We start from the raw sequence: 16984 nt of genomic DNA, 5'->3' as shown, positions 1-16984 counted from the left end.
GAATATCTCTGTTTTTAAAACATAACAAAAACACAAATTTCACGTTATATTAACTTAAATGGTGGCTTAACATTTAATAGAGAAGATGACAATTCAAAAGTATAAATTTATATATTTAGATTTTGATAATATGGCAAGCAAAAATATTCACTGAAATCAATCAACAGCCAATCGTTGTCCACTGCTGAACATAGGCCTCTCCCAAGGTGCGCCAAAGCTCCCTGTCCTCCGCCTTCCGCATCCAGTTGGTGCCCGCCACCTTCTTAAGGTCGTCGGTCCACCTGGCTGGAGGGCGCCCTACGCTGCGCTTGCCAAAAACGGGCTTGCCGGTAACTGGGGGCCTTTTTTTTGGGCGCATCTGCCATTTAGGGAGGGGTTTGCCCATACTCGCCGCGCTGGGCAGGCGTGTTGGCGAGCGCAGTAGGGGGTAAGATGTTTATGGGAGGGGGGACGCTGCTGCCCATCCCCCCTTTTCCCCGTCCCTCAGTCGCCTCTTACGACACCCACGGGATGAGATTGGGGGAGTACTATTCTAAGCCGGTACTCCACGGCAAATTCACTGAAATGCCAAACATATAAATTTAAACGCATGCCTATTATTTGTTATAATATGATTCATTTCAAAAATGTAATGTTCAATTTATATTTTTTTTTGTACACAATTAAATTATTATAGATATATCTGGTATAATAGTATCTAAACTAAGGAAAAACTATAAAAAAGTCTGTCTTAACCTAGTTAATAATTGATATATCGTTAGTATTTTTCGTACGAAGTTATTATTTTTGACGTAAAAAACAATATTTTTGATTGTTAATCTCGACTTCTGCTTAGCATAGCATTACGAAAACAAATAACGACCGGGTTTTTATGTGTTTTTTATTCATATTCTTGGCGTACAATTTTTGATAGTAGATTAGTTTATTTGTTGCGAAGTAATAAAAGTGATGTTATGATAGTTTAAATGATTATTAATTTAATGATAGTTGTTCATTACTTTTCTGAAAAGCAATAAATATTCCTTCTTAAAATAAACACGACAATTACACGATCACTCCACAATCCACATGAAGTGGAGGGTATGTTGCACTCGCCAGCGCCCAGTGGGCCCAGGTTACCCCCTAAAAGTCCGTCTTTTCTTTGTCTCGGGATCACTTGCGCATACTGCCGTAATGCCTCGACGGTTGGCTCACCTTTGTAACCCTCATTTAGCTCCGAATTATTTTCCAATCTTCTTCGGCAGATCAGATCAGCAGAGGCACTCTTCTCACGTTCTCAGTCCACGGCCTCCTGCTACAAAACACTCTTACAAAAGGAGATCATCTCCATCTAACACTTCTTGCTACCATGGGTCTTTTCTAACCTAGCCAAAGTTAGTTAGGACATAAAAACATAAATTAAAATTTTACATGCAGTGCAAAGTAAAACATTTACCGATCAAGCAAAACAAAAGGTTCACTAGATTACTAGGTTTAGTAGTACTTTGTGTAAGTCCGTCTGGGTAGGTTGCACCTACTCATCAGATATTCTATCGCTAGCAATAGTGTTGTTGCGTTCCGGTTTGAAGAGTGAGTGAGCCAGTGTAGGTACAGTGACGATGTAAGGCTTAGTTAATATTTCTCACACCGCTAATGTCTATCTACGGTGATGAATATAACATTAAAAAACAGAATAACAAAAAAAGATCTTTCATAAAGATATGTTCGCGGAATAAGTTTTGTATCACCATAATAGTTTCTGGAACGCTTTTTGTAAAATGATAATTTGTCAAATGTTTTTTGTTAAACGTTAGGGAATCCATTACACATTATTATTGTGTTGTCTTACTAAACTAATTAATCTTGAAAATATAATGCTACTCGTACATTGTCAGTGCTATGGAAATAATATTATAAATAGTATACATAACTGTGAGATAAAATAAGGGTTAAAAATATTTAATCATACATCAGAAGGTATTTTGCAAATATTTATTTATTTATAGACATACTTTAAATGTTATATAAAACTCTCATTACTCTATAATTTAAAACTAATGCAAATAAAATTTCTGTCCATACGAAACGGGTCGCAAACTAAATACTCGCAATTTCCTCTGTATAACGAGTTCTGCGCAGCACACAATAGAGAACTCTCAATATTTATAATGAAAACTTTAGACGGTTATATTGTTTATAATACAATATACATACAATATTATACTCACTAAACGATTAATTTACTACAGCCATTCGAATACAAAAAGCACATAGATATGTCTTATACAAATGTTTTTAAATTTTTACATTAAGCTAATACTTACAGTGAAAGTATATTTAATAACAATTAAAGTATAAATTACTTGTTACAACTTTTATGAAATCGAAATTATCGAATACGTCATTTCGCTTAATATGATGTGAAATACTCTCATTTGAATTTTGACCATAAAATAGAAAATAAGCTATTATAATCTGTAAAAAAAAAATGGCGCGATGTACGTGATGCATGGCGGCAGTATGTGTCGCATAATTTGAAACGCTTTCAAACTGTTTGCCTGACGTAATGCATTTGCCTGCGTGAAGTGCTCTCAAAACCGTGATAATAGCATCAATTTCCATACAATCTCGTAACCTATGAATTACGCTATAAATGCGAGTGTGCAGAACTGATAAATGTACACTTGAGAGTACACTGGATGGAGACTCGAAGCGATTATGACGAGTCCTTAGCTCATCCATTATACTGAAATTATTTGCATGTTAATATCATTGAGCATCTTCAAGGATATTTTAAATTACAATCTAATGGAAAAATATTCATTCTGAATATAAGTTAATTATTTCGTCTGTATTTTAAGTCATTATTTGCACAGAGACTTATCATTAATATCGATAGCAATGCGATGCTGCTAATTGATATTATTTTACTCGATCATGATTTAAAGTAAAATTAACTGCCTGTAAGTTGAAGATGTATTATTTAAAATAATTATAGTGTATATTGTGTGTAAATGCATAGACGGATAATTGTTATTTGTATTGTTAAATAAATAAATAAAAATGATACCAATACTGGGTTAATACCTATGCGTCGTTTGAGGAGAAAGTTCGCTCATGATTTGCAATTCAGTAGCAATTTTTATAATAACTTTATACGTATATAAATATAGATACAAATTTAATCGTGAAGTATTGAAGCCCTGTGTTAAAGATAAAAATATATAACTACAACTTCTGTTAATAACAGAGTTATTATTTATATAGTATATAAGTATGCTTAATACAAGTACGTATATAATATATCAGCCAAATAATTTAAATGGATTCTAATAGCAATTTATACTTAAGTCATCATTTTACAGTTGCGAAATTAAAACTCACTAATATAAATTTAATTTTGTACTATTAAAGTATGGTAGAGCTTTGTGCAAGCTCGTCTGGGTAGTTACCACCCACTCATCAGATATTCTACACTGGTGGTAGAGCTTTGTGCAAGCTCGTCTGGGTAGGTACCACCCACTCATCAAATATTTTACACTGGTGGTAGAGCTTTGTGCAAGCTCGTCTGGGTAGGTACCACCCACTCATCAGATATTCTACACTAATGGTATAGCTTTGTGCAAGCTCGTCTGGGTAGGTACCACCCACTCATCAGATATTCTACACTGGTGGTAGAGCTTTGTGCAAGTTCTTCTGGGTAGGTACCACCTACTCATCAGATATTCTACCGCAAAACAGCAATACTTGTTATTGTTGTGTTCCGGTTTGAAGGGTGAGTGAGCCAGTGTAATTACAGGCACAAGGGACATAAAATCTTAGTTCTCAAGGTTGGTGGCGCATTGGCTATGAAAGCGATGGTTGACATTTCTTACAATGCCAATGTCTAAGGGCGTTTGGTGACCACTTACCATCAGGTGGCCCATATGCTCGTCCGCCTTCCTATTCTATATATATATATATATAGAATAGGAAGCATGTAGAATACGAGGAGCATAAAAACAACATGCTCCTCGTTTGCATACCATATTAGTTGGTAGAAGGTGAATATTTAGTAAAATATTTTAATTATTAACAGGCAAATGGGTCCAGCGGCTGTGAGCTGCATCTGTGCGCCGGGATACACGGGGGATCTCTGCGAATCACAAATTGCTGCACCGGGTAAGATAGAACCATACGATTATTATCATTTCAATACTTTTTTAATTCACATTTTACCGTCTCTATGTAATTCGATAGTATTGTTGTATATAAATAATATGTATATGAATACATCTTGAGACAAAAATTGAGCTCATTCTATAGTATACTAAAATCTAAATAGACGCAATATGACATGTTTAAGATACGTATATAATAATGATAAATAAAATGAAATAATTTAAAAAAAATACAAAAAATCAGCACATATTCTTTACATTAATATTAGGTCCTCACATATGAAATTGGCATTTTGTACAGGAGGAATACAAAGTCAATTTTGTTTTGTAAAATATATTTAATCAATCAAAGTATGCACCGTTGTTATCTATGCACTTTTGGTATCTCATAGGTCCTTAATCCCTTTACTAAAAAAACCATGAGGGCGAGAATCAATAAACTCTTTGAAGGCGGTTTGGACTGCCACATCGGAGTTGAATTTTTTTCCTTGTAAGAAGTTGTCCAAAATCCGGAAAAAATGGTAATCTGTTGGAGCCAAGTCCGGAGAGTACGGTGGATATCGCAGACATTCCAATTGTAGCTCATCTAACTTAGTGGTTGTTTGTTGTGCACGACAACGCAAGACCACACGTCTTGCGTTGTAGTAGAACTCGTACTCGTAAATATACCGATATTTCTTGTTTTCCATTGTGCGGTAATAAACTACGCCAAAGAAAAAAATAATGACGAAAAACAAATGAATGACTGTTTTTAAAACTCAAATGTACCAGCTAAATGAATTTATAAATTTGAATTTGGCATTCTTAACCAAAGAGGAGATATTTCAGATCAAAGTGGTCAGTACGACTAATTTCATATGTAAGGACCTAATATTATTACACAAAATATTATTTTATTTTATTCGGCAATCAAAGACTTACAACTTTCCAGAATATTATTTTTGAGATCAATTAAAATAAATTCAAAATATTCTGATCTTAGTCTTTGCATACTCGTTGGCAGGAGTACAAAGAAGGACATGGTACTTAACACTGTTATATAGTAAGACGCGAGCGAAGCCACGGGCGGAAATTAGTAATAGCTAAGTGTAAATAAAAAAGTGAGATACATCAATCATTGAAATAACTCAAACAAACAACTAAAGGCCATAAAAATGGTCATAATTAGAAACCTAAACGGGCTGGCTATTTAATATAATATTAAGTATATATATAGCTTCATAATCTTCTCCAAAGCTTCAATTTCAAGAAATTCTCCATTTCTCCACTGCAGAATTTAAATTCAACCGGTCGTATCTTTACGTTCAGTTTTAACCTGTAAATTTTATACAAAAATGTCAACATGAATAAAGTATGTTCATTTTAATAGTAATTTTCTTAATATGATTTCGAAGGATACGACTCTCTCATCTTAACTGACGATTTGTTTGATTGCATTGCAAGTGCAATTTTTAGTTATTCGATAGATATGTTTCTGTGCTCTGTGCGGTAGACGAAAATGCACGTCACAATTTTTTTTTTATAAATTGGTTCCTTTTATTTATCTCCAATGGCTTCGACTAGTATTTTATATTTTTGTGCATGAAGAATATTTCAAAACCTGGTCAACTAAACGGCACTACGACGAATCTATTGTCACAAAGACTTTAATATTAACGCCTCCAACTGCGCTTTAGTGGAACAGATTTCCAATATCTCAGCTGGAGACGATTGCAGCGTCAGTAGACGTCATATTTTACTTTAAACAAGCGCCAACTTCGCGCCGTCAACAGGTGCAGGGTGGGAAAAATGCTATAACGTTCCTTTAGAAACAATATGAAGCAGACTATAAAAGTTATTTACAGTATTCGATGTTTGAAAGAAAAGTTTAAAATAAAAAATTAAAGATTTCTAGAAAGTTCTATTTACTGCTGTTATTTAAGTTATAATATTAAATACGCTGTATTTAGTGTGACATCGTTTGTGTATTATTTTTATTAAATATGTTTGATGTGTACCTCTATGTTGAAGAATGTATTCAAAGACAAGACAATGTCGGCAGATTATGCTGCACTCAGATAAGCTGACAAGGCTTATGGGTGCCAAAGTTAAAATTAAATGGAAAAAACTTTTATTAGAATATATTTTTTATTATATATATATATATATATATATATATATATATATATATATATATATATATATATATATATAATATATAATATAAAAATTGCCTATATTATATATCGGACTTTCAAAATAAAAGTCTCTTAACGTGTTTATGCATGTCAGGTTACTAAGCGTTAATTTATTCTCAGAGGCATACAAATTATAAATTATATTAACATCTGAACACGTTATTCAAGAGCCTCTTATTCCTATAATTTTCTGAGGAGTCGCGACTGTGTGCCTTGTCTTCTTTATTATGCACATACGTAATACTTAAGGCAAGACTACCCGTTGGTTTAGTAGCTACCTTGTTAGGTTTTGTTTATCCGTAGTGGCTTTGTATAAGTTAAACTGATGAAATATACACTCATCTGCGCTGTATTATAAAAAAAATGCAGACCTCAGTCTATATTACTTTAATCACTATTTTTTTAAACCTCCTTAACGAGACGAGGAGGCTTTTCTCTAGTATTCAGACAATTACAATCCGTTACTTTACTTTTACTTTACCAGCTGCGTAACATAAATTAAAGCAAAACTAAAAACGAAGTATTTTAACATTACTAGGATAACAGGACGATTTAAGAATGATAAAGTGTGAGAATGTAACTATCGTCCTTATTTATAAACTTGGTTCAGTCTTTGATTAGTTAAACTGTATCTTTTTTTTTCGAATATCAATTTAATAATAAAAGAGAGAGAGAGAGAGATCATTTCTTAACTAAACAACAAAGATTTTAATCTCGGATTATAAATTTTAAATATAAGACTGCAAATTGCAAATATAGTTTACATATCCTATTTTATTTATTTATTTTATATACTCTTTATTGCACACCAATATAGACAAAAATAATAGGATTAAAACAAAAACAAAGAAAAGAAAAATGTACAATAGGCGGCCTTATCGCTAAAACAGCGATCTCTTCCAGGCAACCTTTGGTAGAGGAGAGAGATAGGATGGTAGGGGTGTACAAATTATTTAATACATAAAAAAAAAAATAGATACAATATATATATGTATATATACGATACATAAATAAATATATAATTATATAATAATATAATATACATACACATTATAAATATATACATTTACATACTATAGATACTTACATAATAAATAAAATATTTAATTGCAGTATTTCTTCATGAAGCAAGATAGTGATCTTTTATCATTTTTTTAAAAGAAGTAATAGTTGGTGCACGTCTTGCTTCTAGTGGAAGAGAGTTCCAAAGACGAATTGAATATGCCTATTTTATATGTATATATACATGTATATTCTGCGTAGTTTCTAGTCTCCGGTCGTAATGGCCGCTGTAACCAAAATTTAATCAAAGCGCTTATTGTAATAAGTCGATTAATAATAATGATCAATATACGATATATAATAATATAACGGAATTTGGTTGCGTAAATTATAATTTAATAATTAATTGAAAACAATTTATACAAACGATTATAAAGATAATGTTATGAATAATTATTGTATTAATAATGTTATTTTAATAAAATAAAAACATAGAAAAAAACGTTGTTTATATATACTAATATTATTTTTATTTTATTTATAATTTTATTTTTATTTATAATTATAAAGGTGAAAGTAATTCTGTCCACCAAACCGATTTTGATAAAGTTTGTTATGAAGACAGCTTGAACCCTAAGCACGGACATAGGTTACTTTTTTACCTGATAAGACAGCGAAGCCGCGGCCGAATAGTAGTATTAAATATGGCGTTATTAACTCTGAACTATTAAAATTACTTTCGTCATTAAACTATGTAAATACGTAATCATTACAATGTATGATTTGATCCCTTAAGCAAAGGTATAATATTTACGTCTGTTATTAAACTGGCTTAAGGCGTAAAATTAAACGAACGAACGAATAAATAGGAACTAACATTTGTAAAAGAAAAGTTTTTCGATTTGTTATAAAATAGACACAAAATCATCATCAATCAACCCGAGATGGTCCAGTATGATGGAAAGAACGCGTGAATCTTAACCGATGATCGTAGGTTCAAACCCGGGCAAGCATCACTGAATTTGCATGTGCCTTATTTGTGATTATATTTCATCTCGTGCTTTACGGTGAAGGAAAACATCGTGTATAATTTCACTGAAATTTTGCCACATGTGTATTCCACCAACCCGCACTGGAGCAGCGTGGTCGAATAACCTACAAACCTTCTCCTCAAAAAGGGAGAGGAGGCCTTTAGCCCAGCAGTGGGATATTCACTGTTACGGGACGCAAAAGCGTACATACACATACACATGCGTACACATTATGCTTCCGTTAAGTTACACTCGCTGCCCGTCCCGACTTCGAATGGGTAAATACATAATAAAACGTTTATATCGTATTACATAATTTTATAACTCTTTTGGTTTACGCTCTGTAGGCTAGTACAACTCTCAGTTGCCATTGATTTTTCAATATCTTCAATAATTATCGTCATATTCCAATCAATTTACACAAAACCTTTTTGAATTATACACCTGAACTTTTCTTGTGAAACTCTCCTTTCATTTGTGAAAACCGTATGGAAATCCGTTCTGTAGCTTTTCAGCTTATCGTGATTAGACAGACGGAATGACGCGGTGGGGGATTTTGTTTTATTTTATGTAATGTACGTAGTGTAGAGTGTAGTGTACAGTCTTAGCAATTTTTTATCACAAAACTAAAACTGCACCTACCATTTGTTCATAACAAAAGCCCAATTGAATACTAGTCAAAGTTTAATTAAGTATACTATCGATCCAGTTCAAACCTGATAAAAAACATAAAAGTTAGTGGGTTTTTCTGTCGAGAAACATTTATATTTTTATAATTACGCTTCGCATATATAGATTATATCGTAACAGAATCACAAATTAACCCATTAGAATATAAAATGAGAAATAAAAATAGATTATGGCGGCCATTTTGAAAAATAAAATTCTGAACACTACTAGATTGCATTATCATCAACACCAAAAGTATGAGAACTAACAATATGTGAACTGAATTAAAACTCAGTCGCAGTAGGTACCACCATCAGATATTTTACAGCAAAACAGAAGTACTTGGTATTGCTGTTTTTCGGTTTGAAGGGTGAGTGAGTCAGTGTAATTCACAGAAGACATAACATCTTAGTTCCCAAGGTGGCGCATTGGTGATGTAAGCGATGGTTAACATTTCTGACAATGCCAATCAATGGCTATGGGCGTTGGTGATAACTTACCATCAGATGGCTTATACGCTAATCCACCTACCTATGCTACAAAAAAAATACAAGAAAAACAGAGAATATAATTTTTTTAAATACGTTGTTTTTAAAGGAATATATAAAAAAAACTCATAAATTTAACGTTAAAACTTTCGCAAATGAATCCATTTCTCAACATCGAATCAAACAAAAGCCACGAGTTAGCTTTGGCAGTTATTTGAAAGTAATCACTTATAGGGATCGCTTTATTAATTCAATGGAAGCCAATCAATTTGATTTGTTCCTGAACACTAAAAATTTATCGAAAAAGTTCGTAACATTCGTAAACATAAATTTATAACGAATGATTTTAAATAACCATATTTATCATTTTAGTTCGAATCTGGAATATCACTTATTGCTTTTTATTTTTAAAGCAATCACAAAAATGATCGCCTTTATTGAAGTCATTGGACAAATAATTTAGAAAATAGAAAATCCTGCCAAGTAAGTGTCGAAATAGCGAAATCCCCAAGCGAATCTGATTCAAATGTAACCGATCTTACGTGCTTTTCGAGGTTCGAGAGTTTAAAACTTGCTACTACCAAGCGCTTATGTTTTAATTATTTTAATCCATGTTTTTTTTTCTTGCTATAATCATAAATTTCGCTGTTTTACTATCTGCCGGGAATCCAGTGTCAACCACATTTTCTGGTCAAAACAAAGATATACTTAAAATTACGCAACCTTATTAAATTATTCAGTTTGAATTAATTTTGATTAAAATATTTTGAAAGCTGCATGAAACCAATACAATGATCATGAAAACATTATCACATAGTATGAAGCTATGACAAAAATTTAGTTGGATAAAAGGTGGATTTTAACACTCAATCTTTAGTCAACCTTTACCAAACAGAAACATATTCAAAAGGCGGTACGTATAAATTATATAAACGTACTGTATAAATTATATTGAGGTGCAATATATATATATAGAAATATCTGATGTTTTAAATAAAAAATAAAAATAAGTAACGTAACGTCTCATGCTCACGATGATTTTATTGATACACTTGGTGAATAAACAAATTGAGCACATGAAAATCAGTGGTTCTTTTGCTTGAACCCTAAATCATCGGTTACGGTTCACGTATATTAACCACTGGGCTATTGGCTCTATAAAAAAGTTGTAAATATTCAATAGCTATCATTCTATAAACACGGTTATTTAAATCACACAAAATAATAGTTTCATTCATTTTAATAAGCGAGAAATATAAAAATAAAAAGATTACCGTACCCTCACGTTTTCAATTCAAGCAAAATGATCCAAAAAACTTTGTTCGTAATCATTCCGAACGGTGAGTAGTACATTCCGATATAATTAGGTTCATTTTCTCCCGAACATTTTCGAAGAAAGCGTTTTAATAATAAATTGTTTTATTTAAATTCTTAACGAAGTGCTTGTTAAAGGTCCTATATATTTTACATTTAAACTTAAAACGATTTACCGTATTGTATACATTATCTTTTTTTTTTCTTTGACATATATTTTTTTATTTCTTATCTGTTAACTTAAGAATTAACTAGGTTTTTTATTTGTATGTTTTCTATTCTACATGTTATTTGTTATCTCTAAGGGTGGGAAATTAGGATATTTTTCACTTCTTCTTTGTATTTTACAGTTTTATATATTCAAACTGTTAAAATTAATTCTTCACTAATGTATAAAAAACTAGCAGATTCATCGCATTTCTTTTAACGGCGCTATCTTTTATTGTTATATAATATAGAAATTCAATACAATTTTTCACTAATAGTTAAAAAAGGAAATTACACGATATTAAATAATACGTCAAGGTCCGATGATAGTTTTCCGAACGTTCATTATATTCATGGTGGTAGGATGTTAAACATCCGCCTGGCTTGTTACCACCGTATGCATGGTGAAAAACTCGTGAAGTGGCTTGCAGCCGCGTTTCGAGGTCAGCCAGCGTACAGCCAGAGCCCGAGCGAGTATTGCCGCGATGGGTGTTGGTCCAATGGAGACGGCTGTTGACCCAATGCCGGGGGAAACTGTATTGACCTGCCGGACAGGGAGACCCGAAGAAACGGCTGTTCCGCTGGCCGCCCGTGGCATAGTACAGGGGCCCGAGCGTGCCTAACCAGCTCGTGAGGCTGCCCGACCAGGCCACGCAAAATCTCGGGGTGGACCGTCGTGCCGGTTGATGACCGGTAGGTGGGGTCCGGTAATGGCGGCCACTTCCGGGGGGGTTCGGGGGCCCTTCCGTCCGGCGGGTCAGTGTATTTTTCCTTTTGGCAACCACTTGGGGAAACACGCCTCCACACTTTGTCCATCCCTATCGTGGCAATACATCGCTCGCTTCACGTCTCTTTTCCATTTTATTTTTCCCAAATGGCGCAACAAAACAGAAATAACGGTCGTACAGCGGTGCACACCCCCACCATACCCTCGCTGTTTGAGGTCGAGTTCTCTAACACCCGTGGACTCCACACTAACCTCAACGCTATCCACCACCATCTCGAGACAGCACGGCCAGCAATGTTGTTTCTCACGGAGACACAAATACTCCGTCCTGCCGATACCAGCTACCTTATTTATCCCGGCTACACGCTTGAAGAATCCTTCAAAGCGAAAGCCGGAGTATGCTTGTTCGTCAGGACGGATCTTTGCTGTCACCGACTGCGCTGCTTGGAGGACCCCTCCTTCTCCATGTTGGTGGTACGTGTGGACCTGGTTCGTCAGATCTGAGTCTACGTGTGCCTCTACAGATCCCACAATGGTGACTTGGAGACAAGCCGATTATTTGACCATCTTAGTCGGGTGGCAGATGCTGCGCAAGAGCAATTTCCTAACGCGGAATTGGTGTTTTTGGGGGATTTTAATGCTCACCATGAATCATGGTTGAAATCCCTCAAAACTGACCATGCTGGAAGGACTGCTCATGCTTTTTCTCTCACACATGACTTGACCCAACTGGTTGATCAGCCCACCAGGATCCCAGACATTGATGGGCAAGCACCTTCTCTACTGGACCTTCTGCTGACTTCTCACCCGGTGGAATATCAGGTTGTGGTTCAGGCTCCTCTTGGCTCTTCGGATCACAGCCTTATATCTACCAGAGTGCCACAGGCCAAGCTGCCGCCACTAGCGGTATGCAAACGTTGCGTTTGGCACTATAAGTCGGCGGATTGGGACGGTATGCGCGATTACTATGCGTCGGTCTCTTGGAAGGAACGTTGCTTCAGTGGGAATGACCCGACAGCTAGTGCCGCTGCTGTTGCTGACGAGATCATGTTGGGAATGGAATACTACATTCCTAGCTCAGATCTCGTCAGTAGGAGTACGCGTAACCGTTGGTTCACTCGTGAATGTGCCGATGCTGTATCATCTAAGCAGTCGGCATATCGCAAGTGGATCAACGGCTGCATTAGCAGGGCATCTAACATTGACTCACTGAAAGCAAACTATAATAAAAATTCCAAGTCCTGTAGAAAGGCATACACGAGAGCGGATGCACAGCGCATTGTTCAGATTGGTCATGACCTTGTTTCGCATCCTAGGGGCTCCCGTAGCTTCTGTCGTCTGACCAAGTCTGTGCAAATCAATTTCTGCCAACCTTTGCTGCCACCGCTCAGAAATCCGGACGGATCGCTAGCTCACAGTCCGCAAGAGCAAGCTGATCTCCTGGCTAAACTCTTTGCCGACAATTCCGTCATCGATGATTGTAGTGCGCTGCCACCTACAATACCTTCATGTGGCCATACGATGCCTGACATTAAAATCAGGCAACGTGATGTGCGTGCGGAGCTGCAATCACTTGATCGGAACTATCTACGGAAAGCTAGCGGTCCCGATGGAATACCAGCCATAGTGCTGAAGAAGTGCGCAGCGGAGCTGTCTCCTGTGTTAACGCGCCTGTTCCAACTTTCTCTCTCTTCGGGATGTGTGCCGGAGGCTTGGAGAAGAGCTAATGTGCAAGCGGTTCCCAAAAAAGGGGATCGGTCTGACCCGGCAAATTATCGGCCAATAGCTATCACCTCAGTACTTTGTAAGGTGATGGAACGGATTTTAAACAACCAACTAATCCATTACCTAGAAGATCACTGTTTAATTAATGATCGTCAGTACGGGTTTCGACCAAAACGGTCCACAGGTGATCTTCTAGCGTACGTAACGCACCTCTGGGGTGAAGCTATCGACAAGCATGGAGAATCGTTGGCTGTCAGCCTCGATATCTCCAAGGCTTTCGACAGGGTCTGGCACAGAAGTCTTCTCTCCAAGCTACCGGCATATGGTCTGCCTGCTCAGCTATGCACCTGGATTGCCAGCTTACTACACAAGCGTAGCCTTCGTGTTTTAGTTGATGGTTGCGCTTCACAATTCTATGTAGTGAATGCTGGGGTCCCCAAGCGATCTGTGCTATCTCCCACACTCTTTCTTTTGCATATCAACGATATGCTCTCCCTTGGGAACATACATTGCTATGCAGATGATAGTACAGTGCATGGTGGATACCACGGACGCGCAGTGGCTGGGCGAGCGGAAATTGAGGAGAGGCGGTAGGATCTTGTCACTGAACTCGATAGGACGTTATAGCTCATCGCCAAATGGGGCTCTGATAATCTTGTTGAGTTTAATGCCAAGAAAACACAGGTATGCGCTCTCACGGCGAAAAAGTCAACATTTTCCCCTCTTTCCTCCCTCTGTGGTACTCCGCTGGTGATGCAAAGCAAAATCACCATGCTGGGGATTGACGTTCGCTGCGACTTTAGTCCAAGGGCAAGGCATCGAGGCTGTTATAAAAACAGCTTCACGGAAACTTGGAGTTCTGAACAAGGTGCGGCGCTTTTTCACGCCACAAAAACTGTGCCTGCTGTACAAAACACAGGTACGGTCTTGCGTGGAATATTGCTCGCACCTTTGGGATGGCTCCGCTAAGTACCTACTTGAGGCCTTGGACCGGTTGCAGCGACGTGCCGTATGCATTATTGGCGACGTAAAGGTCACAAACACTCTTGAACCTTTACAATTGCGTCATGAGATAGCAGCACTGAGCGCTTTCTATCGACTGTATCACGGCGAGTGCTCTGAGGAATTATTCTCTCTAATTTCTGCTTCCCCCTTCCTTCTTAAGTCCACGCGAGCTGGTTCTCGATGTCACCGCCTAACTGTGACATCAATTCCATCGCGAACAAAGAAATTTGGCAACTCCTTTCTTTGTCGCAGTTCCAAAAAATGGAATTCCTTACCAGCTCACGTGTTCCCCTCCTCTTACAACCCGGGTTCCTTCAAACGAGGCGTGAAGAGGCATCTTGCGGGCCGGCAAGGCGAAGGCGGCTAGTGCAGAACGTTTTTCCCGTCTGTACTGGCCGTCGTCGCGTTTGGACTCTACTACCACTTACCATCAGGTGGAGTAGTCATTTGCCCTCCCGGCGAATATAATAAAAAAAAAAAAAACAAAAACTGGTAACTAAACAGTGTTATTTATTTTACTAACAATTTAATTAATATTTATTCACGCTTTAAAGCTTTCATAGAAATAATTCATTAATGAATACTATCCCTTTTTTTAGTTTTTTTATCAATATATTTAATTATTTTTTTTTATAGAATAAATAGGCGGACGAGCATATGGGCCACCTGATGGTAAGTGGTCACCAAACGCCCTTAGACATTGGCATTGTAAGAAATGTCAACCATCGCTTATATAGCCAATGCGCCACCAATCTTGGGAACTAAAATTTTATGTCCCTTGTGCCTGTAATTACGCTGGCTCACTCACCCTTCAAACCGGAACACAACAATAACAAATACTGCTGTTTTGCGGTAGAATATCTGATAAGTGGGTGGTACCTACCCAGATGAACTTGCACAAAGCTCTACCACCAGTAGAAATAAACGGTATATGATAGATACTTTTCTATATATTAAGGTAATTTAATAATCTCCTTTCTAACAATGCTCTTCATTTGAAATATAAATTAATTAAAATAATCGTTTGCTTGCCACGAAACCTTTTCATATTTAATTATTTTTCCCTAAACACTTGGAGCCCTTTGTCTTTAATATAAACAGTGTCAAGTACTCAATGAGTCATAAACACGCACTCGATTAATTTAGCAAATAAGAACCCATCACTAACGCGTTCAACCTTCAAATTTATAGCCTAAACTCGCTTACTACATCTTATCATATTTTTGTAACATATTAATTCCCTCACATATACTAGTCTGTATCTACCTACTTGTGATTTGGCTTTATAATTGTCTATGTGCAAAGACACGTATAAGTAACCGTGCGCATTTAAATCCAGGCAAGCGTCATTAAATTTTCACGTACTTAATTTGCATATAAATGTTACATGTTTATAAGTTGCAAATTCATCTCGTATTCAACGGTGAAAAAATCAGAATACTAAGAGTATCAAATTCAGCTACCGTTCCGCCAGGATACCGTTACGAGTACCCAGAAAAGTAGTTTTATCGATAACATCTGGCGCTAGTGTTGTACACTGTATTGCAATTATTAGCACCTTTGGAGTGATAATTATTAATTTTAATACGAATTTAACTAACATTTGAAATTTAAATACATTGAAATCAATTGAAAAATATATATCTGGCTTTCCCGAGAAAAAAGAAAAAACTTATTTATTACTATACTAAGTACCCTCCCTATGTATCCTGACAATGTGTTTGCAAAATGCCATAATATTATTAAATCTAACTAACAATCTGTCTTTCGCATATATAACATTAGTAAGGATTTCGTTATCATTTACATGGAAAATGATTTATTTGAATTTATTTTAATACGAAGGATTCTTCGAAGTCTTTAGGTACTCTTTAAATATAGCAGTTATACACCATTTTTTCATATAATTTGGGTACTTTAAATTACTTAAAGCCTATACAATTAATAACTAAACACACAAACTGCCCTGCTTTCTACTGTTATTTCGAAACAATACTATATATAGTGTTGTTTCGTCTAGAAAGACGAACTTTATTTTTTTATAAAAATACATCCACATTAAGCCTTAAACCATAAAACCAGTTTTTATAAATAGCTTCTAAGTTTAACGATTCTATGAGATAACATCATCATTTTCCTAGCCATATCCTCATTTCGAGCTCGTCCGTAACAGTCATTTGCTGTCAGCTAATGAACATTTGGACGAAACGATGGTAGTAAATACCAGCTTACAGTATTTTTTGGGATATCTTGGAAAAACAAGAAACAATCTCGCAGTTTGATGTAGGTGTTTTCCTACATTTCCGTTTTACGATTTATTTATTGCGAGAGAGTAATAATATATTTCCTCCATTTGTTTTCACTACAATAGTCGAGTAAATAGTTAACTTTTCAGTTGATATTAAATTAATAAAAAAATGTAATTTTATCGTTAGATAAGAATCTAATTCGAATCTATGATATACTAACTTTTAATTAATTTTTATTATTAATATTAAGC

General features: G+C 35.9%; 1 protein-coding gene across 2 annotated transcripts in view; it reads left to right on the top strand.

Annotated features, from left to right (window-relative positions):
• Window positions 1–16984, top strand: part of LOC126775758 (uncharacterized) — a 508990-nt gene that overhangs the window by 472593 nt on the left and 19413 nt on the right. For both annotated transcript variants that reach the window (XM_050497841.1, XM_050497840.1), the window contains exon 5: window positions 4058–4140. In XM_050497841.1, the coding sequence (XP_050353798.1) occupies window positions 4058–4140 (83 nt within the window). The remainder of the gene's footprint in view (window positions 1–4057; window positions 4141–16984) is intronic.

The sequence above is a fragment of the Nymphalis io genome, chromosome 19 (assembly GCF_905147045.1).
Source record: "Nymphalis io chromosome 19, ilAglIoxx1.1, whole genome shotgun sequence".
Taxonomy (NCBI): Eukaryota; Metazoa; Arthropoda; class Insecta; order Lepidoptera; family Nymphalidae; genus Nymphalis; species Nymphalis io.
The sequence above is the reverse complement of the archived record's forward strand: the minus strand, read 5'-3'. Positions and strand labels throughout refer to the sequence as shown.